Below are 26646 nucleotides of genomic sequence, written 5' to 3'. Positions count from 1 at the left end.
ACCCTTTACCAAGTAATGTAAAAAAGCAACTTTCTGTATTTCCAGTAGACTGAAAAATTATGGATTATTTCTTAAAATATTTACAAGACAAAACTACTTACTTTACTCGTTACTAAGTAATGAGTACGGTGGCACAAAACGAGTGTGTTCGACTACAAAATAGATAATTATTTGTTCAACGCTCGCCGTCGGCACGGGAGTTTTTTGGTAGTAAAATTACGAAGAGATGTTGATGTACGCATGACACAGTATGTAGCGTGTGTGACTACAAATCAGAAGTTCTTATGTTCAAAACCAGCAGGGACAAAAATAAAAAAGTGGAGTTTTGAAATTGAAAGTAAATTCACCTCAGCTGTTCTAAGAATAATACGTATTATGCTTTTTTCGACCATTGATATGCAGTTACATATTTACTTAAAACATCTTATGACATCCCCATGTAAAAATAATGACTCTGATGGTCGTTTTGTAAGTAGTTGTACTGCCAAACATAAATGAATAAAGTCATTACATGGTAATTATTTTTTTTTTTTTGCTGGACAGGGACAGGAATAAAACTAATTATTACTTTTAGTTCTTCAGGGCGAAGATCATTTAATATTAATTTTAATTAATTTATCGTTTCAGTTGAACTGAATGATCGAAGATTTTTGCATTTAAAATGAAATTCTAGGAGATTCCCACACGACCTCCAAATTATGCGACCTGTTTCGCTGTTAGTTACGCAGCTCATCAGGCATATTGGCGTTGGAAGTGGCTTCTCTGGCAATGCACAGTGGATCAACTTGTATGGAGAAAGTGGCCAAAAATATTTCCAGTGTAAATATCAAGCTAATTCGCTGGTTACAGCTTTGTGCTGATGTGAAGATTGTTTTAAGAAGCCATTAGCGTAGCATTCTTCCCCCTTTCCGATCCGAAGGGGGTAAGCGAGATGTAGGGGGTATGAATTGTTGTATGCTGTTAGTACAAAATGTCATGAACAAAAGTGCAGATTATTTTATGTCATGGGAATGTAAAACAATGTTCAAAACAACATAGGAACCAAACAATTTAGCTGGTTAAATATATCAACATTTTTGTCTGAAAATTGGTAAAATTTTTAATATAGATCTTATAGCGATCTTCCTGGAAGACACTTACCATCCACGTAAACCATTGATGTCAATTATGTTAATGTACGTGGCCAGATGACAGAGTTATACCCTAATATACCCATAGAAACCATATTCTAGAGCAGTTTTAGTCGGCGACCCACCATTTAAAGTCTGGCACTAGATGGCAGTTAAAATTAATACCATATGACCTACCTAGAAAAATTGTTCCCGAGGTGGGCACTGGTGGGCATCATGACTAAAACATTAGGTCAAATTAAAGTATGTGAACGAAATAGCATTACAAAATACCCTAGAAAACATACAGCTAACTGGAATCACAACACGTTAAAACACTATTTTTTAAAAAAAATACGCTATTGCATCCTTCTTTAAAATCCATTAAAATATTTTGCAATACGTATAACTTTCGCGATATTTTGAATATATTTACCTGCACGTAAATTGTAAGTTGCACTCACTACAAAAAATATTATTCGAATGTTTTTGGATTTTGTAGATATTCTTAAGTTGAACGCGTTCGAATGAAACAAAAACTAATATTATTCTTAAAAGGTCCATATCATAGCTGTCAGAGTTGCTAGATGTTGTACCAAAATTTTGACACTCAGTTTTTTTATTTTTGGCCAATGACCGGATCCACTGTTTAATGCTTCGAAACTTATACTTATATCGAAGTTATTGTAATATTTTAGATGTAACTATTGTAAATCAAAGTCTAAGCTTGGCATCGAATTTTGATTTTTAAAATACAATGTGCTTTTTATAATGATACGATTTTTTTCCAATTCAACTTTTAGTTCAGAATATTGCATGATGGAGAGTATAATACATTCGTCCCGGCCGAACAAAACGTTTTTTTTACTTCTTTCCTTATTTACGAGTATTTACTGCTCTCTACTGGCTTAAAGCTAAAATCGGAAAAATGCAAATTTCCACTGAAAAAATATTAAAAATCAATTTGTGTCAATACAATAATAAAAAATTAAATATTCAATATCTTAATGGAGTTAAAATCATAAATATACATATGTACATTAGGGTCATGACTTTTTTACAACCTAGTATCCCTGAATGATATTTTGATGAGTTTTTACCTAAGATTACGTAAAATCTAAATTTTAATGTGGTCCGATGAAAAAAGCTTTCGCACAAAAAGTTGTTATTTTTCAGAATTTTTGAAAATTGTTTGAAGTCACTAAGCAAATATTTAACTGAAAAAGTTTAGGTTGGCCATCGGCAGCGCCTTTACTTACGAGCAAGCAAAGGGAGTTTCTCTACCCATTCACACAATTTAACTCATTAAAAAACCATACACTCACACAATGACAACTGTGGTTGCTCAAACTTTTGTAGTTGTATGCCGATTGCTGGTTTAGGGGCACACAACATAACCGATATGACATAACCGTTTGTTTCTCACTACTTTTATCATCTTATCATTACATATATGTAATTGATATAACTTCATTTCATATTTCATATAAATTACAAGTGCTGACATGGTTTAATATTTAAATTTAATAAAATTTATTTTAGTCATTAATAGGCAAAAGGTCATTAATTCGTGCAAAAGGAAATCATTTTTTGCGATTTTTTTTTCATTTCATAGAACCTTTTCCAAAAATTCTTTTCGAAGTGGTTTGTGTAGAAAATTTTTTTAAATAGACAAAAGTTCATTCATTCTCACTACAGGAATTAATTTTTGAGAAAAAATTTCAAAAAGTCATAACCCTAATATACATGTACCTTAAAGCTTATAGTTTTTTTGCTGATATTATTTCCTAACTTAATGATGCCAAGAGAAGGTAAATATTTATTATTTTTTACTTTCAACTCTATTAGACACAACACTTTCATTTATATTTGTTTTTTTTTAATGCCATTTGAAATTCCTAAGAAACGCACACATGCTTTGTATAAGATGTATTACCACAATAAATTTTCACCATAAAATAAATATTATTGTTGATGGAATGCATAGAGTATGGACAATAGCATAAAAATAAAATTGTATGAATATGAAAAATAAAGAAATATTTTTTAGAAAACTTCTACGAACTTATCTATAATTCATAATCGAAGAAGTAGGAAAGACAAATATTATATCACTTTATGTAAGCCATATAAAAATGCATAAAATTTAAGCAATATATGAAGGAAATGTTAGATATCCTTCTGTCAGGGGATAGCTTTAGAAAACATATGATGATGGATTTCAAATAATACCTGGGCTGAAGCTGATGAGTATGTGGTGTATAAATATAAAGTATATGGGAAAATATGTATATAATATAATTTTATATATACCATATAAAATTAAAATTAGTCATATATGCGACAGTACAATTACTTGATAGATTCTTGAAACCGATTAAATGGGCTCAGCGAAAAATGGCCCCAATGCAAAATTGCCCCAAAGCAAAAGTGCAAAATGACCCCAAAAAATTGTGTACATTACAACAACACGCAATTTGGGGCAGTTTTTCACAAATTTTTGGGGTATTGCACCAAAAAATTGGGGCATAATTGCATTTCAATAAAAATGAAATATGACCCCAAACATTAAAAATGCATAAAGGCCCCAAAATTATTTTCTGTCGATGTTTGGGGCCTTTTGCGTTTCTGAGATATTTTTCAAAAATGAAAATTAAATTTTACAAAAACTTGTTTTATATTTATAATCGTACAATAGCAATTTACGTTTTACTCCGTTGTAAAATATATCAACTTTGCAAACCATTTATTCTTAGATGTTCTGTGGAAGTCATAAGAAATGTGAATTTGTAATTAAAAAAGGAAAGAAAAAGTATAGAGTGCGTATTGGAGAGCATTTGATGTTAGTATGTTTATAAGATAACTGAAATATTATAATAAAAAACAGATACTATGAACGGTTTGAAATCGATTTTTATTTGTAATACTTGGGAAGGAGCATTGGTGAGATTGTTTCAAAAATCGCGCGATTTTTAAAACAATCTCACCAATACTCCTTCACAAGTATTACAGAAAGTTAGAAGAAATGGTGTGAATATGTATTATTACTTACTTACTAAGTTGGCCCATTACAGAACATTTGTTCCATAGACCGAACTAAGGAAAGATCTCCATTCCTCTCTGTTTTTCGCTTGACTTTTTGGAATACCGCGCCTTTCTATTTCTTCATCCACTTGTTTGCTCCATCGAAGCTTAGGCCTGCCGATTCTGCGTGCACCGTCATGTGGCATGTATTCATACGCCTTTTTAGCGGGTTCATCATCGCTCATTCTCATGATATGGCCTAGCCAACGCAATCGTTGCATCTCGATACGTTTAACTATATTCATGTCTTTGTATAGCTGGTAGAGCTCGTGGTTCATACGACGTCGATATTCACCGTCAACGCAAATCGGCCCGTAGATCTTTCGAAGAATTTTCCTCTCAAACACACCAAGCACTGCCTTATCTGCTTGCGCAAGTACCCATGCTTCCGAGCCATACATTAGCACGGGTAGTATCAGCGTTTTGTATAGTGTTATTTTTGTTTGACGAGATGTGGCTTTGTTTTTAAACTGCTTACTTGGACCATAGTAGCATCTGTTGGCCAATACAATTCTTCTTCTTATTTCACAACTGATGTTGTTTGCTGTGTTTATGGCAGTGCCGAGGTAGACGAAGTCTTTAACTACCTCAAAATTGTAGGTACCAACTTCCACAGTTGGTCCGAGCTCTATGTACGCTTTGCGCGTCGACACCATCAATTTGGTCTTTTCGTCGTTTACTGCCAGACCCACTTTCGCAGATTCTGCTTCGACCTTCCTAAAGGTATCAGTTACTTCCTTCACTGATCGTCCCATGATGTCTATGTCATCAGCATAGGCAAGCAACATGTGGCTATTGGTGAAAATTGTGCCATTTCTTTTGACATTTGCATCTCGTATTACCTTTTCCATTACCTCGTATTACCTTTCCAATTTTAACTGAGTATCAGTTAAAGTCATCTTACAAAGCCGGATGAGCTTTGCGGGGATACCAAATTCAGACATTGCGTGGAATACCTTTGATCGGAGGGGACTGTCGAATGCTGCTTTATAATCGACAAAAAGGTGAAATATGTCGATCTGCATCTCTTGGGTCTTCTCTAGGATTTGCCGCAGGGTAAATATCTGGTCAATGGTGGACTTGCCAGGTCTAAAGCCACATTGGTATGGTCCAATTATTTCGTTGACCATTGGCTTTAGTCGTTCGCACAATATCCCTGACACTATCTTATAGGCAATAGGGAGAAGACTTATGCCCCTATAGTTTGAGCATACAGTCTTATCTCCTTTCTTGTGGACGGGACATAGGATGCTCAGGTTCCAATCATCGGGTACGCGTTCTTCCTGCCAGATGGTGCTAACTAGCTGATGCATACACCTTATCAGCGCGTCGCCTCCAGTTTTAAACAGCTCGGCTTGTAAGCCATCGGCTCCTGCTGCTTTATTATTCTTCAGCCGGTTGATTGCTGTTTTTACCTCATCTTGGCCGGGCGGTATACATTCTATACCATCTACTGGGATTGGATCTGTGGTATCATCGTCTTCGCTACTATTGGATACCAGCAGATTGGAGAAATGTTCCTTCCATATCATGAGCACGCTATCTGTATCTGTTACCAGATTACCTTGCTGGTCTCTACAGGAGGATGTGCCTGTACGAAAGCCATCTGTTTGATGTTTCACTCTTTGGTAGAATTTTCGGACTTCATTTTGGCTCCTGTACATCTCGATTTTTTCACACTCCCGCTTTTCCATTTCTCTCTTTTTCTTGCGGACAAGACGTTTCTCTTCTCTCCTTTTCTCCCGATATCTCTCTCGCGCGCTACGCGTTGCTACTGATTGCAAAGTAGCTCTATATGCCGCATTTTTCTCTTCGGTAGCAGCACGACACTCCTGGTCATACCATGAATTCCTTTGTGGAGGTCTCTGGAATCCAAGTATGGATTTTGCGGCTGTTTGCATGGAGTGGGCAATATGTTGCCATTGTGTTGTTATGTTATCGGGACAAGGAGTGCTCGCGTTAAGCAATTGGGCTAGTTGAGTGGAATATGCTGTGGCTATCTGTTGTGTATGCAGCCTATCGATGTCCAACTTCCGCGTTGAGTCTGTTTGTGCTTTATTTGCAACGTTTAGACGGGTACGTACCTTTGCTGCAACAAGGTAGTGGTCCGAATCAATGTTTGCGCCTCGGAACGATCGTACATCCAACACGCTGTATGAATGTCTTCCATCTATTACAACATGATCAATTTGATTACTTGTTCTTTGATCTGGAGACAGCCAGGTGCCCTTATGAATATCGAGATGGTTAAATCTGGTACTGCTAACTACCATGTTTTTTGCAGCTGCAAAGTCTATCAGCCTCATACCATTGTCAGATGTGGAGACTGAATTTCCCGACTGTTGGGCCAAAGATATTCTCCTTTCCAATTTTGGCATTAAAATCGCCTAGAATGATTTTAATGTCATGGGCAGGGCAACTGTCATATGTTTCTTCTAAGCGCTCGTAAAATATATCTTTGGTCTGTTCGTCCTTTTCTTCAGTGGGAGCATGAGCACAAATAAAGCTGATGTTGAAGAATTTAGCTTTTATTCGAATTGCAGCAAGTCTTTCATTCACTGAGGTGAAGCTGGATACCAGATGTTTTAGTCTCCGACTAACTACGAATCCGCAACCAAACTCATGCTTTACGTCATGGCAGCTATAATACAGTGCGTCACCTTTAGGTGTTGTTGTGAAGCCTTTCCCAGTCCATCGTATTTCCTGTATGGCAGTAATATCGGCCTTGTACTTTTCAAGTACGTCTGCCAATGCGAAGACTGCACCTTCTCTATAAAGAGTGCGAACATTCCAGGTGCAGATTCGCAGATCATGGTCCTTAAAACGTTTGCGGGGTTCGTCAACTTTAGAGGGGTTTGTTTTTCTTTTCTTTCGTTTTTTCATAGTAGGATGTTTTTTCTAGGGGAGGGTTACTAACCCGACGCCCAAACCCAAGTTTTTAACGTTCTTAGCTCACTACCTTTAACGGGTGTTAAAGGCAGTTCCCCAGGTGACACCACGGGGAGGTCAGTGTCCACTTGAGATGAAAGAGGGACCAAGATAAATCCTGGGCTTTGCCATGTTTAAGCCGGTCAAGACGGTTGCTTGGTATCATTCATCCCCTATTATGGAAGGACAATTTTTAAATTGTTGTGATGCTTCCTTGCAAACGGTTAAAGTGTTATTCAACATTGGGTAAATCGAAACATTTTATTTGTCCTTACTACATAGAAAATGTAAACGATACTATGGTTGGTTGTTTTTATATTACCAATAAAAATTATAAAATTTTTGGGGCGAAATTGCATTTTTTATTTTGGGGTAAAACTTCATTAGGCAAAATTACCCCAAACTTGGGGCAATTTTTCATTTTATTGTTGGGGCAATATTGCATTATTTTGGGGGGAAATTGTTCGAGGTATATTGGGGTCAAAATTCATTATACAGTTTCACAATGCCTTTTGGGGCCATATTTCCTGGGGCCATTTTTCGCGCAGCCAATTATATGACCATGGTGGCGAATGATTTCATCCAACAATTATCATACGCCTAGGTGGATTTCTAAAAGTACGTATAGGTTGATATTTGCGAATTTTTTGAAAAAAAAAACTTACCGAGCTATAAAATTCATACAATTTACATATAACTTCTTCTTTTCACAATAAATCTGGACTTCACTGTATGTCCATATGGGAATTTTCATCGCCCCTTCAAAATCGGAAAGAAAAGAATCCGAGTTATGGCCGTGAATTATTTGTTTAACTGCTAATTTTTTAAGGATTATCAGAGCTAAGGTCTTGAATTTTGTTCGAAGACTACCAGAGCCAGAGAGATAAACCGATACACCCATAGACAGAAGAGCATAAATGGCATGTTATGTCATGGAATGAAACATTGTATGTTCTAGTTGCTACAAGAAGTAAGTCTTCATAAAATCAACTCATGTCTAATGTATGAAACCATCTTTCATTTCTATGTTTTTATAAGTTTGTATGTGTTTTTTTTACAATACCAACATTTATGATTATAAATTTATAAGAACAAGAGTAAAGAAAATAAACAAATCTTCACACATATCCGTTGACATGAGAAAACAAAACTATGACAACACTGACATATCTCTAGTAAGGAAAACAAAGGAAGGAGTTGTAAGAGAAAAACTGGGACAACTCTTAATAAAACTAAAGAAACAAACTGGGAAAAACAAATACGTACACACCTACAAATAAACAAGTGTGTTTGAAAGTACACTAGAAGTGTTGATGATGGAGTGCTGTGAGAGAAAAAAAAACGACAAAACGACAACAAAAAAAGCAAAGACAAAAAACTAAAGAAAATGAGAGTATTTAGATAAAAGCATCATCATTGTTGTTAAATGAACAGGAAAACAGAAAGTAAAATAACAACAAAACATACACACACATACAAACAAAAATAAACAAATGAATATTTTAACAAAAAGGGGCAACAAAATTTGAAGAAAAAACACAACAACTAAAAAGTACACAACAAAGTGTTAATTTGAATATGAACAGCAGCAACAACATATAAAACACCAATACAAATAATAACAACAAAATAATAAAAGTTGAAAAAAAAGGAATGGAAGTGACAAGCAACTAGACAGGCTGCAGCCTAGACTGACAGATAAGAGTATGGGCTAACAGACAGTCAGACGGATGTTTGTTTGAACAGATATTCTTGGAAAAGTTGGACATGAGGAACATTTCTTTATTTTTTTTGAAAAAAGAAAAAGAAAGTTTAACAAATGGCCAGCATTCAAGTACCAGCACCACTTAACTGAAAAACAAACAATGGCGTCAAACGAACCGTAACAAAACAGACTTGAGGAGACATTAGACAGGCATAAAAAAGATAAAAAGTTGTGTATTTTTATAGACATCAAGCATGGCTTAGAAGTGGAGTCAGTGAAGATGGATAGTTGAAGAATGTGTAGAACAAGGAAGAAATTAAGACTTACTAGTAGATAAGATGTTTCATATCTAGGAACCCTAAATGCCAAATTATACATAATCGGTCTGAAAATATAGCTAAAAACGTCAAAATACTTTACGTCCGGTGGTACCGTTATACATGTGCTATTCCATAACGTGACCCAATGTCCACAATTTTTGTTGGAGAAGTTTTTTTACCACTTCGTACCTTATTTGGCTAATTCGGGCATTTATAGCTTTCTAGCAAAGATATCCAAATAAGGTAGGGGACGTATGATAGTCCATATTTTCATAATTTTCCTTGCGGCAGTTGTCATTTTGTAGCCGAGGGAGGGTGTTGAGAGGCAAGGGGGATCACATGCCTCTCCTCTCTTTCCATCAAACTGACAATTGCCGCAAGGAAAATTGCCTAATATAAATATGGATATACCTACCAACGGGGCAGGATTTATTTTGTTGCACCTGACCTCCCTGTGTTGTCACCTAGGAAACTGATTTAAACATCCGTTAAAGGTACCACGGTGGATGAAAGAATTTCTACAATTCGGATAAAAGTCGAATCTCTTCAATATCAGTCTCATCTGTGCCCATGCCCTCACCGAAGACAAGGAAGAGAAGACGAAAAATATATTTTAAGAGCGCTTAAGAAATATATGTGACCGGTGTCCTGCCCATAAAAAAAAATATTCTAGGCAATTTTAATGCCTAAATTGGAGAGAGGTCGGGAAATGCAATGTTCCCAAATGAAACATCTGACAACTGGATGAGACAATAGACTTCGCAGTGGCAACAACATGACACCACCAGAGGTAGTCATCTCGACAATCCCATTGCGGACATTTCTATGCATCGGATTGACTCGGAGGAATCTTTACCCAGGGGCCGTCACTTAAACAATTATGTGTTTGTGTTCGAATATTTTTCACCGTTGGGAGCGGAAATATATCCCGGAAGGTCTGCTTTGAACTCTTTCGATCAGTGCCGGGACAGAAAAGAACCCCGTTCCAGGGACCTGTTCAGTTCGACCGATTCGCATCCATCATCTGTCAACATTGGTTGGAAGTAATGGAAGTAGGGAATGGGTAAACTTTCGAGGCTATGTCCAGAGCATAGCCGACAACAGTACTATTGCGATAGGAGTTATGCGCCGGAGTATCCCCAGCCCGTTTCCAACTTCGTCGTCGGAATACAAAACACCCCCGCAGAATCCCCAACAACAACAAGCGCAGCATCTAAAACCAAATGTTTTTGTTCAGCGCCCCGAAAATGCATCATCCCTGCAATTCAGTTCAAGCGGTCTCCGCAACAAAGTCAGCGTAGACTGTATGAGTCGGAGAACATCATGGTCTCAGAGATTCAGGAAACAAAGCTCACCGCCAAGCTTGTAACGTTGCGATTGTTATAAGGTTTTGCGAAAGGATCAGAGAAGAAGTGAAGTAGGTGGCGTAGCCTACCTTATACACCAGCCTATCCAGTACACACTTATCACGCTTGAGCTGAATGTGGTAAAGTGTGGTATGTGGTAAAGTGTTGGACTGCACAAGTGCTTGGTCAATTAACTGATCATCATGCGATTTCATATTCCGCCCTAGGAAATGACCAAAGGGACTAGAGATCTGATGGAGCAGGCGCTCGTACAAGGGTGAGAGGAGATTGCCAACAGCTCGCCAGACATCAGCATTGTGGCAATTAGAAAGGTAAATAACGTGTCCTGGCAACCCGTTATTTCCCTGGGTCTAGACTATTTTGCCATCATCTTATCCGTTAGCAGACAACTCGACTTCATAATGACTGACTCCCGTACTTTTCTGAACCATGGAAAAGTTGATTGGCAAGGATTCAGATAATTTACCAATCACCACTTCAGAGAGCTGCTCATTACCCAGATTCTCGGATAGGTGAGAGAATTTTCTGGGACACTATCACAAATGCAGCCCCTCGCTACATACCTGTTGGTCGAATAGACCAAATTTCCCAGAAGAGGCGACGGGACTAGCAAATTAGCGGGACTAATTTCTTCGTACGAACCGTGAAGACTCAAGAGTTAGGGAACCTACAATGAAACCAATAGGCGAGCGTAACCGGAAAACTGGCTAGACCACATAAAGTCGTAAAGAATTAAGTGAATTGTGAGCAACGGTTAAATCACTCTCGAATGCGGGAAAATAGGATGATCCAAAGATGTGTAAAACGTAAACTAAAAAAATTCTCATTTGTTTTTTCTCTTGTTAAAACTAGTTTACTTCTTGGCGGCCAAACGCTTGTCACGTTCTTCAGCAATGCTCACTTTAACACCCTTTCCCTTAGGCAAGCTGATGTAGGACTTGTTACCCTTGCCAATGATGAAGACATTGGTCAAACGGGTAGTGAAAACATGGCCTTGAGTGTCCTTAATGTGCACAATATCGAAGGAACCAGGATGTCTTTCACGGTTGACAACGGTACCGACACGACCCAAATTTCTACCTCCGGTGATCATGCACAAGTTGCTGGAATCGAATTTGATGTAATCGGCGATTTTCCCGGTGGTAATATCAACTTGAACTTGGCCTTGATCAAAGGATCGGGATAACGGATGGTGCGGCCGTCGTGTGTAACAAGGAATGGAACACTCTTGGCTCCTAATTGGGTCTTGTGGACCTTGCACAATTTGTAGGCAGCTTCTTCATTGGAGATGTATTGAATGGTGAAACGACGTTTGATGTCATAGATCAAACGGAAGTTTTCGCCAGTTTTTTCAATGGAGATGACATCCATGAAACCGGCTGGGTAGGTTGGGTCGGTGCGTACCTTACCGTCAACCTTAATCAAACGCTGCATAACAATTTTGGTTACTTCAGCACCATTCAAGGCATACTTTAGACGATTTCTCAAGAAGATCATCAAAGGCAATGATTCGCGCAATTTGTGGGGGCCAGTGGAGGAACGGGGAGCGAATACACCTCCCAATTTGTCCAACATCCAAGCCTTTGGGGCGGCTAAACGTTTCAAGTGCTTCTTAGGACCTCGCGCCATCTTGTAAGATACGAAAAAAGGGGCGTGTATTATTTTAACCGGAAACTTATAAAGCACCCCGAGAGCGATAAGATAAGCCAAGAAGGTATCACCACACTTTATGATGAGTGATGTTGCGGACATCATCCGAAATCCGAGATCATCCAAATCATTGGAGGAACTGGTTGAACCAAGTTTTGAGTATTTTACAATCTATTATTAGTCAGACATATTGTACCAGAAGCCTGGGAAGTTGGCAGGGAAGTGTCACTACTGACGCCAGGCAAATATAGCAGTAGAGGTGAATCGTATATGTCGATATTCCTCCTGTCGCCATAAGCGAAGATTCTAGAGGCACTACTCTACCCCACTATTATAGGCCCGAGTTACCCAACATCAGCATAATTCCGGCACATGCACAGTACCAAAACAGCTTTATACGCCACATCCACAAATATCAGTCGATAACCGAACCAGAACAGGCGAACAGTTATGTTGCCACTTGACCTATCGAAGGCCTTCAATACCGTATGAGAAGACTTCCCACCTGTCGTGTTTGCAACCTTGGATAATATCTAAAATAAGAAGTCTACGACCCGGAACTGTTTAATCGACAGTCATTTATAGAAATCAGAAATAGGAAGTATACGACCGGGACCATAACACCAGTGGACCTTCTAAATGAGGAGTGGAAGATTTTACGGGTGCATCAGCACAACAAAATTTTGTCTCACCACAGTTAGCATTCCTGTCACAATCTAGTGAACAGGTTCATGGTCTAGAGAGTGATGTCCAAAGGTACAAGCGAAACCCATAGATCGTCGATCCTATCAGCCAAGCTTCATTCCATCGCTGCAGAAGAATGCCAGCTGCCAAGGCAAATATCAGAGGTTTAGCCCGGTTAATATCCGGAAGTTGCAGCAACCTCAATTTATATTGGGTCCTAATTGATGGACTGAATTGGGACAGCACGACATTGATAAGCTGTCTTTATATAGCTGCCCAGATAACCCCACTCGCCGGTTTTCTGATTATCTTATCCAGTTTGCAGAATTTTGTAATCTTGGCACAAGGGAACCGAAATCAGATAATTTATGTAGATATACGAACGAACATACTTGCGTTGCTACAACAAGAACAACGTCATTTCCACATTCATAAAGGCACGTGGCTCTCTTCGGATCAGAAAACAAGAAATCAAATTGATCACGTAGTTATAGACATTCATCGAACGTGCTGGATGTACGTTCGTTCCGAGGAGCAAACATAGACTCGGACCACCACCTTGTTGCAGCAAAGATACGTACCCGTATAAACGTTGCAAATAAAGCATGAACAGATACAACGGAGAAGTTGGACATCAGTAGGCTGCAAACACAACAGATAGCTACATCATATTCCACTCAATTAGCCAAATTGCTTAATGAAAGCACTCCTCGTCCCGATAACATATCAGCACAATGGCAAGATTTGCCCACTCCATGCAAATAGCCGCAAAATCCATACTTGGATACCAGAGACCTGCACCAAGGAACCTATAGTATAACTAGGAGTGTCGTGCTGTTGCCGAAGAGAAGAATGCGACATTTGACAAGTGACAATAGAGACAGGTATTGAAAAAGAGAGAAGTGGAAAAATCAAGATGTACAGGAGCCAGCATGAAGTCCAATAATTCTACCAAAGAGTTAATTTTCAAACTGTTGGCTTTGGTACAGGCACATAATTCTGTTAGAAGGAGCAAGGTTTTCTTGTGTATCTCTTACCAGAGAACATTGATAAGCTTGCTCAGGTTATGACTTAGGCATGGTCATTTTGTGTCCCGCACACACGAAATGTGACAATACTGATTGTTAAAATTTTAGGGAAAAAGTCTGCTCCCTATTGTCTTGAAGATATTGTCAGGTATATTGGCTGAACTACTAAAGCTTATGGTCAATTAATAAGTGGGCCATATATGTGGGACTTTAGACCTGGCAAAACAACCATTGATCAGATATGTATCTTGGAAATCCAGGAAATGACCTAAGAGAGGCAGATCGACACTTACCATATTTTTGTCGATTACAAAGAAGCCTAAAACAGCCCTAGTTACTCCAAGCCATATCTTAATATGATATTCCAGCAAAGCTCAGCAGCAATAATCACTGACTTTTTGACAACTAAACTAATTTTCAAACCATGTGTTTTTAATTTTAATTTACATCATACCATCCTCGTTTTTAGCAATCAAATTGTTAACATTTGACATATGTATGTATGTGGAACACAACCGGGATAGGTAGTGTGAGTGAGTAGCAGTACAACATATTGTCAGTTCCTGGACAAGAACATCAAAAAACAACACCAGCAACAACGACAATAAAATTCCATCAACCAAATAAAACAGCCGCAAGAACTTCACTACATTAAATTGTAAATAAAGCCAACACTCACTCTGATGTTATGACTGCTGTTGTTGTTATTTGTGTCATTCTTGGCGTCTTTGTAAATGAAAACAACAACAATAAGTATACTGTGGACAAACAGCAAATTTCAACAATAACTGCATAAAATGACATTTGAACGAATTTGACACATACTCCAGTGCCACAGACACGCACGGAAACACACACAAGTATTTATGTGAAATTTATATACATTCCTGTGGTTATAAAATTGAATCCTGTATGAGTGTAAATATATGTGTGTGTGTCTTGCCACATGTATATTTTAAAATTACACTTGCAATGGGAAAACAATTTTTAGTGCTTGTTTTTTGATTTTTATAGTAGTTGAGTTCCTGTTCCAATTTACAACTGGATGTGCTGGACTGAATGACTGACTGGCTGGCTGACTGAGTGTTTGCCTTGCTGGACAGTGATGTGGAAATATAACGTATCCTCAGGCAAAGTCATAGACATAGAAAAACTGACATTTGGGTTGCTACTGTTATGACATATGTATGTTTATTATGTGTCATAGTTTGTGGAATATATTGCATATTGGACTATACAACTATTAAGGAGAAATGAAACGTGTTATTAAGAACTGTATATTTTGTGGCAAGTACTGAATTTTGAACATATTGTGAAATGTGTTTTTCGAGTGTTTCGTAAAAAGTTTATATGTAAGGTAATGAGCACAGTATAGAAAATTGTTCTGAATTACTTTGATGGCTATAATCGATTGCTTATTCTTAAAACTTAACTCAGAATATACTCAGAAGAGACTACATTTTTTGCCCATTTAGGAATGCTTCCCCAGGTTGCGGACAGTGATGTGCCCAGTAGACATTCGGGATGGCTGTAAATCCAATAAATAATCGCCGACAATTCAAAAGAATCAGGCTATGATAGTTATTAGCAACACATTTAAACATCTTGGTATGCTTATGGTTTCTTGATTGTCACCAGGTAAACTCACAAGAAGAGAAATCTATCAAGTTGAAAAGTGTGCAAAGTTTCAGTTCGATTGGTCAAACTCAACTGTGTTAAGAATGTGTTTCTAGATTTGAACTAAATTAGGTGATACCGCTATATGGGAGCTATAGGAAAAAATGGACCCATATTGGTTTTGGTTTCATATTCATGTATTGTCATTCAAATCTGAAAAGTGTGCAAAGTTTCAGTTGAGTGGTCAACTGCAACTGTGTTAAAAAATGAGTTGCTAGATTTGAACTAAGCGCACACCAAAGCAAGTTAAATAAAACACCGTAAAAATAAACAAGTACGGACATCAATTATTAAAAACGCACACTTCATTGGCTACACTGAACATTTTAAATACGGTTCGCATACCTTTCATTACAATTACAAAAAAATATATTTAAAACCCGTTGTTTATTTCGGATATTATCATAGTTTTATAAACAACTTAAATATTGAGACATAAACAAATTCCAAATAGGGTCACTTTGACCTGCTTTTATTCCCACTTACTAAACAAGAAACGTATATATTTTTTCATAGCCAAACTCTGAGGGATCCTATAAACAATAATTGTTTAAATTGATAAAGTTTTTTAAAATTTCGGCCAGATTTTTCGGAAAATTGGCCACTGTGCAATGGAACAATCTATGGACAATGTTATGGAGAGCCAAATGATGAAGAATTATGTGAAAACGATTCCGTAGCAATTAAGAGCGTTGATGCCAGCCAATAACTTTCTACATGAAATCGAAAACATAACCCATTATTATATGCCATCTTTTGTTATTAATTTGAATTTTTGGAACAGATTTCTTAAGTTTCGGTTATCTTGAAGTTAAAAGCGTTAGGAAATTCTTAGCATTAACTTTTGATGTGAAAAATATATCTCAAAGTCTTCCAAATTCGAATTGACATCGAAAATTACAACTTTCCGAACAGTAAACTGAAGCAAACTGAACACAATTTTCCCAATAGCATGGGAATGAAGTCCTCGTTCCTATGTACTGTCACTTCCATGAAAACAGCTGCAAGAGTGGCACTTATTTACAGATAGCAAGGAACGAGTATTCGGTAGATACATATGGAAAGGCGTGACAAAAAAATCTAAATAAGCTATCGATATGAAAATTTCGTCTGTGTAGTTTCAGAATATGATACAGAGCCAATATAACAATATTCCGCCAGGAAAATTTTATGTTTCCATGCTATGCCATAATTTTTAACTAGATCTTTTGCAAAAAACGGGTGAAGATGCCAAATCACTTGCACCCATGCTTGAATAGCTTTTTGGCATCGAACATTTAGCTGGGTCTGTAATTTTTCACATTGGGCGAATTTGGGAAACTTAAAAAATTAAAGGAGCTGTATGTTCGATGTAATGGAAAAGTTTTCTGACCGCCGGAAATCTTATATGCCAAATTACAGCTAAGTTACACCGAATCTGTAGATAAAAACGTCAAAATAACTGAAATCGAGGGGTATCGTTATATGGGGGCTATTCCGCTATGTCATATTACAGTCAATTTAGAAGGAAAGGTATGGGCTGGTACTGTGTTATGTGGGCTACTCCAGTTCTTCAATTTTTGGTGGAGAAGATTTTCGTCCACTAGGAACCCTAATTGCCAAATTACATCCAATTGGGCCGAAAATATATTTGGAAACTTTATTGAAATATAATGAATAGCGTTCGTCCTTTGAAAAAATAAACATGCTCAAATATCACTTGGATGGGATTATAAATGCAAGCTGTACTTTTATTACAAAAATACATAGACAGACGGATGAATGGATAATAAAAATAGGAGATAAGAATAGGGCTTTGATCAATAAATTTTCAAACCCATTTATAAACTGCCGTTTATCTACACTTACCTAAGAATTCAATCCAATCAATTTCGTTTTCCAAGTACCAACATGACTTCAGTCGGTAAGTATTCAAAATTTGTCTGCCCAAAATGTATTTATATAGGGATTTTGCAGAATGTTGTGGGCTTTTTTGTAGGTACAACCTCGCCGACAAAAATATCCAGGCAGAATGTTGGACCAATGCCAGGCAATCCTTATTGCACGTACAAGCCATTTTCGTTGCTCACCGTAGGATTTTTAAAACGTTTAGACCATTATGTCAGAAACATTATAAAAAATTCAAAGCGGTCCTCGAATAGCCCTTAACCAGTATTTAAGCGAAAATTTTTAATTTTTCGAGGGCTACTACATAAGTTTCTGACCTAGGCAATACTACATGTTGCCATTCACCATTTGATATCTTCACTGGAAAGTTTGACATTTCTTAGCATAAACGTACTCAGTACGGTTTGATGTACGACCATGTCTTGTGTGAAAAAAGCAATTTGTCAAAAAAATGGAGCATTTTCTTTAGATCATTTTTCACAACTTTCGACGTGGATTATCCGGAAAAATGACACCAATGAAATTAAATCTTTGTATGAAGATAAAGCACCATTCGTGAGCTCTGGGAAAATCTGGTTTATTGAAGTCAGACATTGCCGTTTCCGAAATTTGGTCAAAAGCATTGATGTCGTGAGGAAGCTGATTCTGAAAGGTTGTCAGGTGACATACCGTGATATAGAGTCATATTACCACCAGCATATCGTCGATACTGAACACCTGTTCCTGTAAAAGTTTTGTTCTCTTTGGTTACATCACAAGTTGACAATGGCTCAAGAAAAGACTTTTGTTGATTGGTACAAAGAAATTTCTAAACAAGTAAGAAAGTATCAGTCAACTGTGCTGACGGAGATATACCCTCAGCAGCTGACCAAAAACAAAAAACGAAACGAAACCAACATTTTTAGTAACCAAACCTTTTCATAAAGGACTTGAAATATTAAATTACGTTAAAATAAGTTTGGAAGAAGTTTTTAAAAAAAGTGTTTTAGAGTTATCTTGCACAGTGACTATTCTAGTATGTGCTGGCAGGGTTTTGGAGCTTTTGGGCTTTTATCTCGGAAGTACCGACTTACTCCAAAAAAAAAAAAAAAAAAAAAATTGTGCCGTTGTAAATGAGGCCGCTAGAACAACATACTGAAAAAATAATCAAAACGGTGTTAAAGGAGAACTTAAACTTCACTTTTTCCTAGGGAGGAATCCAAAAGAGTGGACCGATACAGTCCATATTCCAACCTGATACATGAGTGGATGAAATAATACGATGTGCAAAGTCTGCACCAATCAGAAGCTCCCTGCGAGAATTATCTTGCGGATTTGTAATTTTGGTTGGACCGTCCGGAGCTTTTAGACCAATATCTTGGGAAGTATGGAATTGCGCAAGAAAAAATGTACCGTCGTAAGAGGAGCCGCACGGACAACCTACTAACAAATTTTCAGTACGATCCGTTAGGAGCTCTCTAACTGCATTTTATCCGAATTTTGTGTGGGCCGTACCTGAAGGAGTGGACCGATATATTTCATATTCGAACCCGAAGTATATATGGAAGGAGTAATACGATGTGCGAAGTTGGGTCCAAATCAATTGCTCCATTCGACAGTTATCGTTCACACAATTTTAAAGGAAAATTTTGAACTTTTGTGGGGAGGTACCAGATGGAGTGGACCGATATGCCCATCTTCGAACTTAAACTAATTTTGGACAAAATATTACCATACCCAAAATTTGCATCGAATCGGTTGATTTGTTTGAGAATTATCGTGCGCACCAGCCAGCCATACAGACAGACGGACATGGCTCCAAATGGTCTGAAACGAATTTCGTCCAAACATACTTGGGGTCTAAAACCGTTATTTCGATGAGGCATATTTTATCAAAGTGTATATACCCTTTCTAGCCTAAATGCTGAGGGTATACAAAATACGATCATGGTGCTTTAAAAAGAAGTTTATAAGATCCTCAGAGTTGAAGAATTATGGCTCCATGCGTATGAGTCCGAAACTTACTTTCATGTTTGTAAAGCCTCCAGTTTCTTTGATACTTAATAAAGCTTTCTGAGTAGGCAAAGATATGACCATAAGGGAATCGTGTGTTATACATTTGCAACATAAAAAATCATGTTCTATAGGAACGAACTAGCCACTGAGCTATTGACAAACATACAAATTGTCGAAATCCACCTTATAATGAAATGAAGAAGAAACGGAAAAACACCTCCTCTGTTCCAGCCCTGCACCAATGGAACGGATATCTAAAACGGATACTTGGGATGTCCATTCCCTAAGACTTCGATGGGACGAGCGAGTTAGGTTTAACCGACCAACCTGCCCCTGCTACTTTTAATTCTTATAACAAGATTTTATATAACTTTTGTCATATGAACATTCTCTCGAAATCAGCAGGTCTCAATTAAAATGTGTTCTTTCTTGGAGCATCCTTGACTGTTCTTGCAACATGACCTAGCCAGCCCATTGAATATATAACTATTTTGTTTGATTAATTTGTTATTGGAACAAATTTTCATTTTATATCCAGTTTTTTTAAGACAAATCATGAAAATCTTTAGCAATAAAGTAATTTATTTTTTGAAAAATGTCTATAACAATGATATAAACATTTAAATTTTATTCGTAGCTCGCGTCTTGTGTACATCAGCTTTAAATGACTCATTGTTAATTTGCTCAACAAACAAATTTACTTAACAATAAACTTGATATCCCAAAGCTACAGCAGCAGCATCAAATGAATAAATAAAATGTTTACATTGACACCACTAGTCCCATCACACAGACTTACACACTCTCTACCTTCCTCACTATTTCCTCGGAATATTGAAAATTTTACTTCAAACAATTCCACAATACAAATGCAACGACAAACTTTAACAAGCATTCAATACCCCAAAGTCCTTTGTAGCTGTGTTTTTTTTTATTTCATCCTTCAATACTGATGATCCAAGCAAAAGTAATTCAAACTTCCAACACATATTGGGAGGATACCATTTTGTTGATACGCTACTTCTAGGTGTTGGATACGTATATCCATAGCAATGAATTGCAAGTATATGGATTATCTTTCGATTCCGTCTTTCTTTGCCACCTTCTTTTTTCAACATTTTATTCACATTTCATTCAATATCTCGTTATTTTATATATGTTAAATTGTTTTTTTGTCTTTTATTTTTTTTTGTGCATTTCTGTTCGCTTACCTGACAACAGCATCCGATTGACTTATAAATTTATATCTTATGCTAAATTCAAATGGTTTTTCTTCTTGAATATTTCGGGGTGGATGGAACACCTGCAAAGAAGAAAAGAAAGATTGAAAAAAAAGTTGAGCAGAGTATAATAAATAAAAAAATTCTTTGCTATGAATTTTTGTTCAATAGCTTTGTGTTAAGATAAAAGAGAAATGTCGTTCTGTCTACCTGTCTTGCAGCGGAGGAAAAAATAAAACTTGTCAACTTGGCAAAAAACAAATGTTCAATTTAAAGCTTTTTTGTTTCCTCTTTCGTGCAGTTTTCTTGCTGAACATCTGTATTTTTGCATTGCTGTTAACATTTCGTAACAGCTAAACTTGAAAAGATTTTAGCCAAAAACAAAACAATGGCAACAAAAGAAAAATGCATAAACAATATTTTTGCCATGCAATTTATTAAAGACGCCCTTGTGAAAGTTGGGCAACATAAACGAAATTTGAGTAACTACAGCATTATTACACCATTGTCAGAGGAATGAAGGAAATATAATAGTAAAGAGCGGAGTAAGTATTCTACTAGATAATCTGTCGAGGTATTTCCATATTCAAGGTATATGGTGAATTTATTATATATTTCGGGTGAAACTTGGGACAGTTGGTATATCTTTTCAGTTATCTTGTTCCGGTACCTCTGTGTCCCGATTAAAAATTGTACAAATGGAACAGGTTGAGTCCATAAAGAACCAGGACACAAGTAAGTGGCTTTGGCTGGGCAGCTAAAACATGCAGGGTATCGCGCCGTCCCAATCCCCATGCAGGACATGAGACGGCTGCATCTCCCAAGCTGGAACTTCATCGACAACATCTGTTTGTGTTTATGTACCGATAAATCTTTGTCTCTTCATGAAGATGGCCGGTCCACTGGTGTCATGATGATGCATCCCCAGATTTGAATATTCTTCCTATGCGTAGCGCTAACATTTTCTTTACTTTATAAGAGGTCAACAAGGCTTCTTTGTTAGCACCCCAGTGAGTTAAAGACCGCGTCCATAAATAATCAGGAGGCAGTTGAGTGGGTTTAGCTGGGCAGTTAAACAAATGCAATGTGTTGTGACCAGACCTCCGATTTTACTCGCAAGTCAGTACTACTGCTTTAAACAGAAGAGTGGGAGGCATAATGCTCGAAATAGAGTAAGAGTTTACTCTAAGAGTAAAATCGAGTGAAAAAATATTTATTTTGTGGCCGTTTTTTGTGTCCCTGCCAGCATCCGAACTTTCCCCCCTCCTAACTTTCAGCCACCGGACAATCCACACGACGGCCAAAAAATACATTTTTTACTCGATTTGATTCGAATTTACTCTTAAAGTAAACTCTTACTCTATTTCAAGTATTTTCACTCACACTCGTATTTTCTATCAAAACTCGTATTTCTACATTACTCGTACTCGGAAGTACTTCTCACTCACGAGTAAAATCGAGCAAATCGGAAATATTCTTCGCAAGTGACGAAGAAAAATAGAGTATACTTGAGTATACTTTTTTTCTCGCACGAGTACCGGCGCTCGAGTGAGTTTTTCGGAGTTCTGGTCATGGCATGTAGGACATGAGCCAGCGGCATTGTTTGGAATTGTATTGGGCTACAACCACTAGTGATTACTACCGTCCTTATGTTGCGATGGATTTGATGTGGTTTCCGGGTATGGTATTCACACTGTATCTTTGTACTCCCTGCGCAACTGCATCAGTGTGAATGTTATCCAAGCATACCTGATAGGCTCGTTATACCTTTTGACCTCTCTCTCTCTCAAGATCATGAAGATCTCTCCTTTCGCGTCTGGGTGGGTAAGCTTGTTAAGATTGTGACAGGATTGCTCAAGGTGATAACACCCAAGCAGGAACTGCATTGACAATATCTACTTGTGCGGATGCACCGTTAAAATCTTCGTCTCCTCATGAAGATGGTGCATTGGATTCATGAGGGGCACACTGTAGCAGTCCTCGGTGCAGTATTTTGGCAGGTTTGAATATTATTCCACTGCATAGTAGCGCCAACATTTGCATACCACACTGCCGCTCGCATAGCATAACCCAGAACTGCGTATTCATTTGTATGAGGCTAACAAGGTTTCCTTGCCAGCACCCCACCTGCTGTTTGTCAGCAATTTGAGAACATTGCGGATGACCTAAAAATTCTAACGAACATTACAACCAATATCTTGGGGATATTAGTGGTCGGAATCAGGATACCATCCAGCAATAAGGTTAGGAAGAGTCTTATTTCAGCCGTCCAGCTGGTGAATAGGGCAGCAGTGGATTTAGCGGCGGATATTTTAATATTAAACAAGTAAAAAAGTATCAGTCGGCTTTGCCGACAGAGATATACCCTCAGCATGTGTATATTGAAACAAATTTTTCCCAAAATACGTGTGTATTTAGGTGTTTTTTAAAATGTTGAGCGTTTGAACCGACGAAAATGTTGATTAGGATTAAAGATCAAAAGTTTTGCGGAGGAGATACTAAAAGGAATGGATCGACATTGACCGTTATGGAAGTGGATCTCCAGCCACAACATATGGTGCCATAGGGAGTTTTTACACTCTTCGGGCTGTTTGCTCAAGAAGTATGGACTTGCCACTAAAAAAAACGTTTGCCATCGTAATTTAGGCAGCGAATGCAAGTTGCTTGAACAAAAATCAAAGTGATTCGATATCAGGTCTTAAAGTGAACTTATCCGAAATTTTGTGTGGGAGGTAACGGATGGAGTGGGCAAATATAGCCAATATTTCAACCTGATCTATATCTGGTAGATATATTAGGACGTGTAAAGTATAGACCAATTCGGCCACTCCCTTCAAGAGTTACCGTACGAACAATTTTTCCGAACATGTTTGAAATTTTGTGGCGGAGGTACCTGAAGGAGTGGACCGATATGAATTATGTTCAAACTTAAACTATGTTTGGACAAAATATTACTAAGGACATATTTTGGACCGAATCGGCAGATCCGTTCGAGAGTTATCTTTAGCTCCAACCACCTCACACGGTGTCATAGGGGTTTTTTGCAAGTTTCATGTTATTTTCTCAGGAAGTATGGACTTGCCCCTGATGAAACTTGTACCGTCGTATGGAGGGCAGTGAATACAAGCTGCTAAAACAAAAATCAAAGCGATTCGAGAGATGGCCCTAAACTGAACTTTTCCGAAATTTTGTGTGGGAAGTACCCGAAGGAGTGGACCTATTGAGACCATATTGGAACCTCATATTACTCTGGTAGAAAGTTTACGCTATACAAAGTATGGACCAAATCGGTCACTGCCTTCAAGAGTTATCGTGCGGACAAACTTTCCGAACATTTTCAAACTTTTGTGGGGGAGGTACCGGAAAGTGTGGACCGATGTAGCTCATCTTCGAACTTAAACTAAGTTTGGGCAAAATATTACGAAAGCCAAAATGTTAACCGAATCGGTTCATCCGTTCGAGAGTTATCGTGCGCTCCAGCCAGCAGGACAGACAGACAGACGGACGGACATGGCTCGATCGACTCCAAATTGTCTGAAACACATTTCGTCCAAACATACTTGGGGTCTAAAAACATTATTTCAATTAGGCACATTTTCATCGTATCAAAGTGTATATACCCTCCTTAGACTAAAGGCTGAGGGTATAATTATGACCTATATGCCATTTGGAGGGTGTGGAATTTCAGAACGGTAAAAGTAAAACCGTTCCTTTTGTAACTGCCTCTTTTAGTCTACGCGTCGTAGACGACTTATTTATAAATTCTAAGACTGCCGTTCACCAATATAAAACACGGCTGGTGGGAAGTCATCACTATGTCCTGGCATGGCATCGGTGGTCAAAAGTGTCGAATGCCTTCGATAGTGCAAAGGCCACCATGTCTGTACGGTAGGAGGACTTATTCTGGTTAAGTCCTCAACAGATATGTGTGGATATGGCGTGTAATGCCGTTAGGATGCTTTGTATTTTCCAGAATTCATGCTGATATTGGGCAAGAGTTTTAGATTATGGGAGGTGTAGTGTCTTCGCGCGACTACCCTACTTACTTTCTTTTCAAGAGTAAGTTCCACAAAATTTGGGTTTTCTTGGTTCGTACGACGATGCTCAACACTCTCATTTATTAGTTCCTTCTCCTCTGCTTAGAAATTTGTTCTAATTTCGGGTACTTGACCAGCAGGTATGTAGCGAGCGGCTGCAGCTGTGATGATGCCCGGGAAAATGAACTCTTCTACCCGAGGATCTGAGGAATGGACAGCTCTCTGAAGCGGTATTTGTTAATTCTCTAAATCCTAGCCAAACAGTTTTCCCATGGTTCAGAAGTTATGAACGATCGGTAAACGGAGACCATGATATGAAGTTGGTTTGAACCAAGAAAAATGACGGGTTGCCAGGATACGTCATTTATCAGAACGGTGAAGTCGGCAGCTGTGGCAGTCTCTTCTTATTATCTTAGGAGCGACTTCGTTCACCATGAAAAATGTTGAGGTACCAATTTGATCGGTTACCACTGTGCAAAGCTGTTCATTGCCAAAGACGAAATACCGAAGCTCATAATGAACACTGAAGCCCCTTAGCCCCAGACGGTTATTTCCCTCCAAAAGCGAACTAATGTCGGGTAGTTAAGGCAGGGTACAACTATTCATCGGCGGTATATACAGATACAACTCTAACTCGGCAGTCCCACACTTTACGGTCTCCTATAGTTATGGTCTCTTATAGAGGGATGTATAAGGAAGGGAAGTCCTCTGCTTTTTGTAGGATCATTTTGTAAACATCGCAAAGTAGAAAGCTACAGGTGACGGTTAGCTTTCCTGGATCACGGCGACCATGATATTTCTCTGATTCGTAAAGTATACAATTTAGCTGACTTTGTTTGGGATGCCGTTGCAATTGATTTGCAGGAACGGTGCACAGTGGTCCCACTTGTATGGAAAGGAGTGCCAAAAATAGTTCTAATCGAGTTAACCCTTCGAAATTTTAAACATAATTTTATAAAGAGCCCAAAAGGGAGAAAAACAAATTTAATTGATGTAGGTCCACATTTGGGTGTAGCCCCCATATAAAGGTACCCCCCGATTTTTTTATATTTTGACGATTTTAGCCGAATTTTCCAGTCGATGTGGCTGTAATTTTGCATTTTCTGTTCTGGGGGACATACCGCTTTGCAAGAAATGTTCACTATAGGTCCACGTTTAGGTATTTTGACGATTTTAGCCAGATTTTCTAACCGAGTTGGCTGTAATTTTGTATTTTGACTTCGGAGGGAAGATGCAAAAAATAATCAATACAGGTCCAAGTTTAGGTATAGCTCCCGATATTCGGTATTTTGACGATTTTAGCCACATTTTCCAACCGATTTGACTGGAAAATTTTCAATATAAGTCCACGTTTCGGTATAGCTCCCATATAAACGTAGCTCCTGATGTTCGGAATTTTGGCGATTTTACAGGCCTGGTATAAGGGGAATAACTTACAGGGTGGCAGATGGTGGCAGCTGTATTTCTTTTTATCGTAAAATAGAGACTTTCCCCTGTACTTAAAAAAAATATGGGCTTGCCCTTACGGTACCAACATTAGTAAAACTCAACATAAATTTTTAGCAATGATATTAAAAATAGCACAAAAAGTCATTTACAAAGAATTTATTTTTAAGGATCTTAGAAAACGAATTTTGAATTTGTTTTTTCGTAAGAATATTTTCAATGCCATCAACTATAAGTTTCATTTTTGAAATTGTACATTTACTTCTTTTTTTATTATTTCACTCATAAGCTACGAATGCTTTGTGGATCTTTTTTCGTTTTTAAGGTACCACATACAAATTTCAATTTCTTCGACTTAACTTGGCATATTACCACTGTAAATTGGCAAAAATAATACTGGATAATAAAAATTGAATGTATTAAGAGAATATTTTTTTCAATCGCAATCAAATTTGTCGACATAAATTTTTCGATTTTTGTCCACGGGCGGGACCACAGTGCGGTGTGGC

The 26646-nt window shown here is 37.8% G+C and overlaps 1 protein-coding gene and 1 pseudogene across 12 annotated transcripts in view; both read right to left on the bottom strand.

Moving 5' to 3' along the window:
* LOC141402723 (uncharacterized) overlaps positions 1-26646 on the bottom strand; it is a 688471-nt gene that overhangs the window by 292398 nt on the left and 369427 nt on the right. For all 12 annotated transcript variants that reach the window (XM_073984599.1, XM_073984586.1, XM_073984598.1 and 9 more), the window contains one exon: positions 20646-20737. In XM_073984599.1, the coding sequence (XP_073840700.1) occupies positions 20646-20737 (92 nt within the window). The remainder of the gene's footprint in view (positions 1-20645; positions 20738-26646) is intronic.
* On the bottom strand, positions 11318-12158 carry LOC141402726 (small ribosomal subunit protein eS4-like; annotated as a pseudogene).

This window comes from Musca autumnalis, unplaced genomic scaffold, assembly GCF_047663935.1.
Source record: "Musca autumnalis isolate F117 unplaced genomic scaffold, ASM4766393v1 scaffold_4, whole genome shotgun sequence".
NCBI classification, from domain to species: domain Eukaryota; kingdom Metazoa; phylum Arthropoda; class Insecta; order Diptera; family Muscidae; genus Musca; species Musca autumnalis.
The sequence above is the reverse complement of the archived record's forward strand: the minus strand, read 5'-3'. Positions and strand labels throughout refer to the sequence as shown.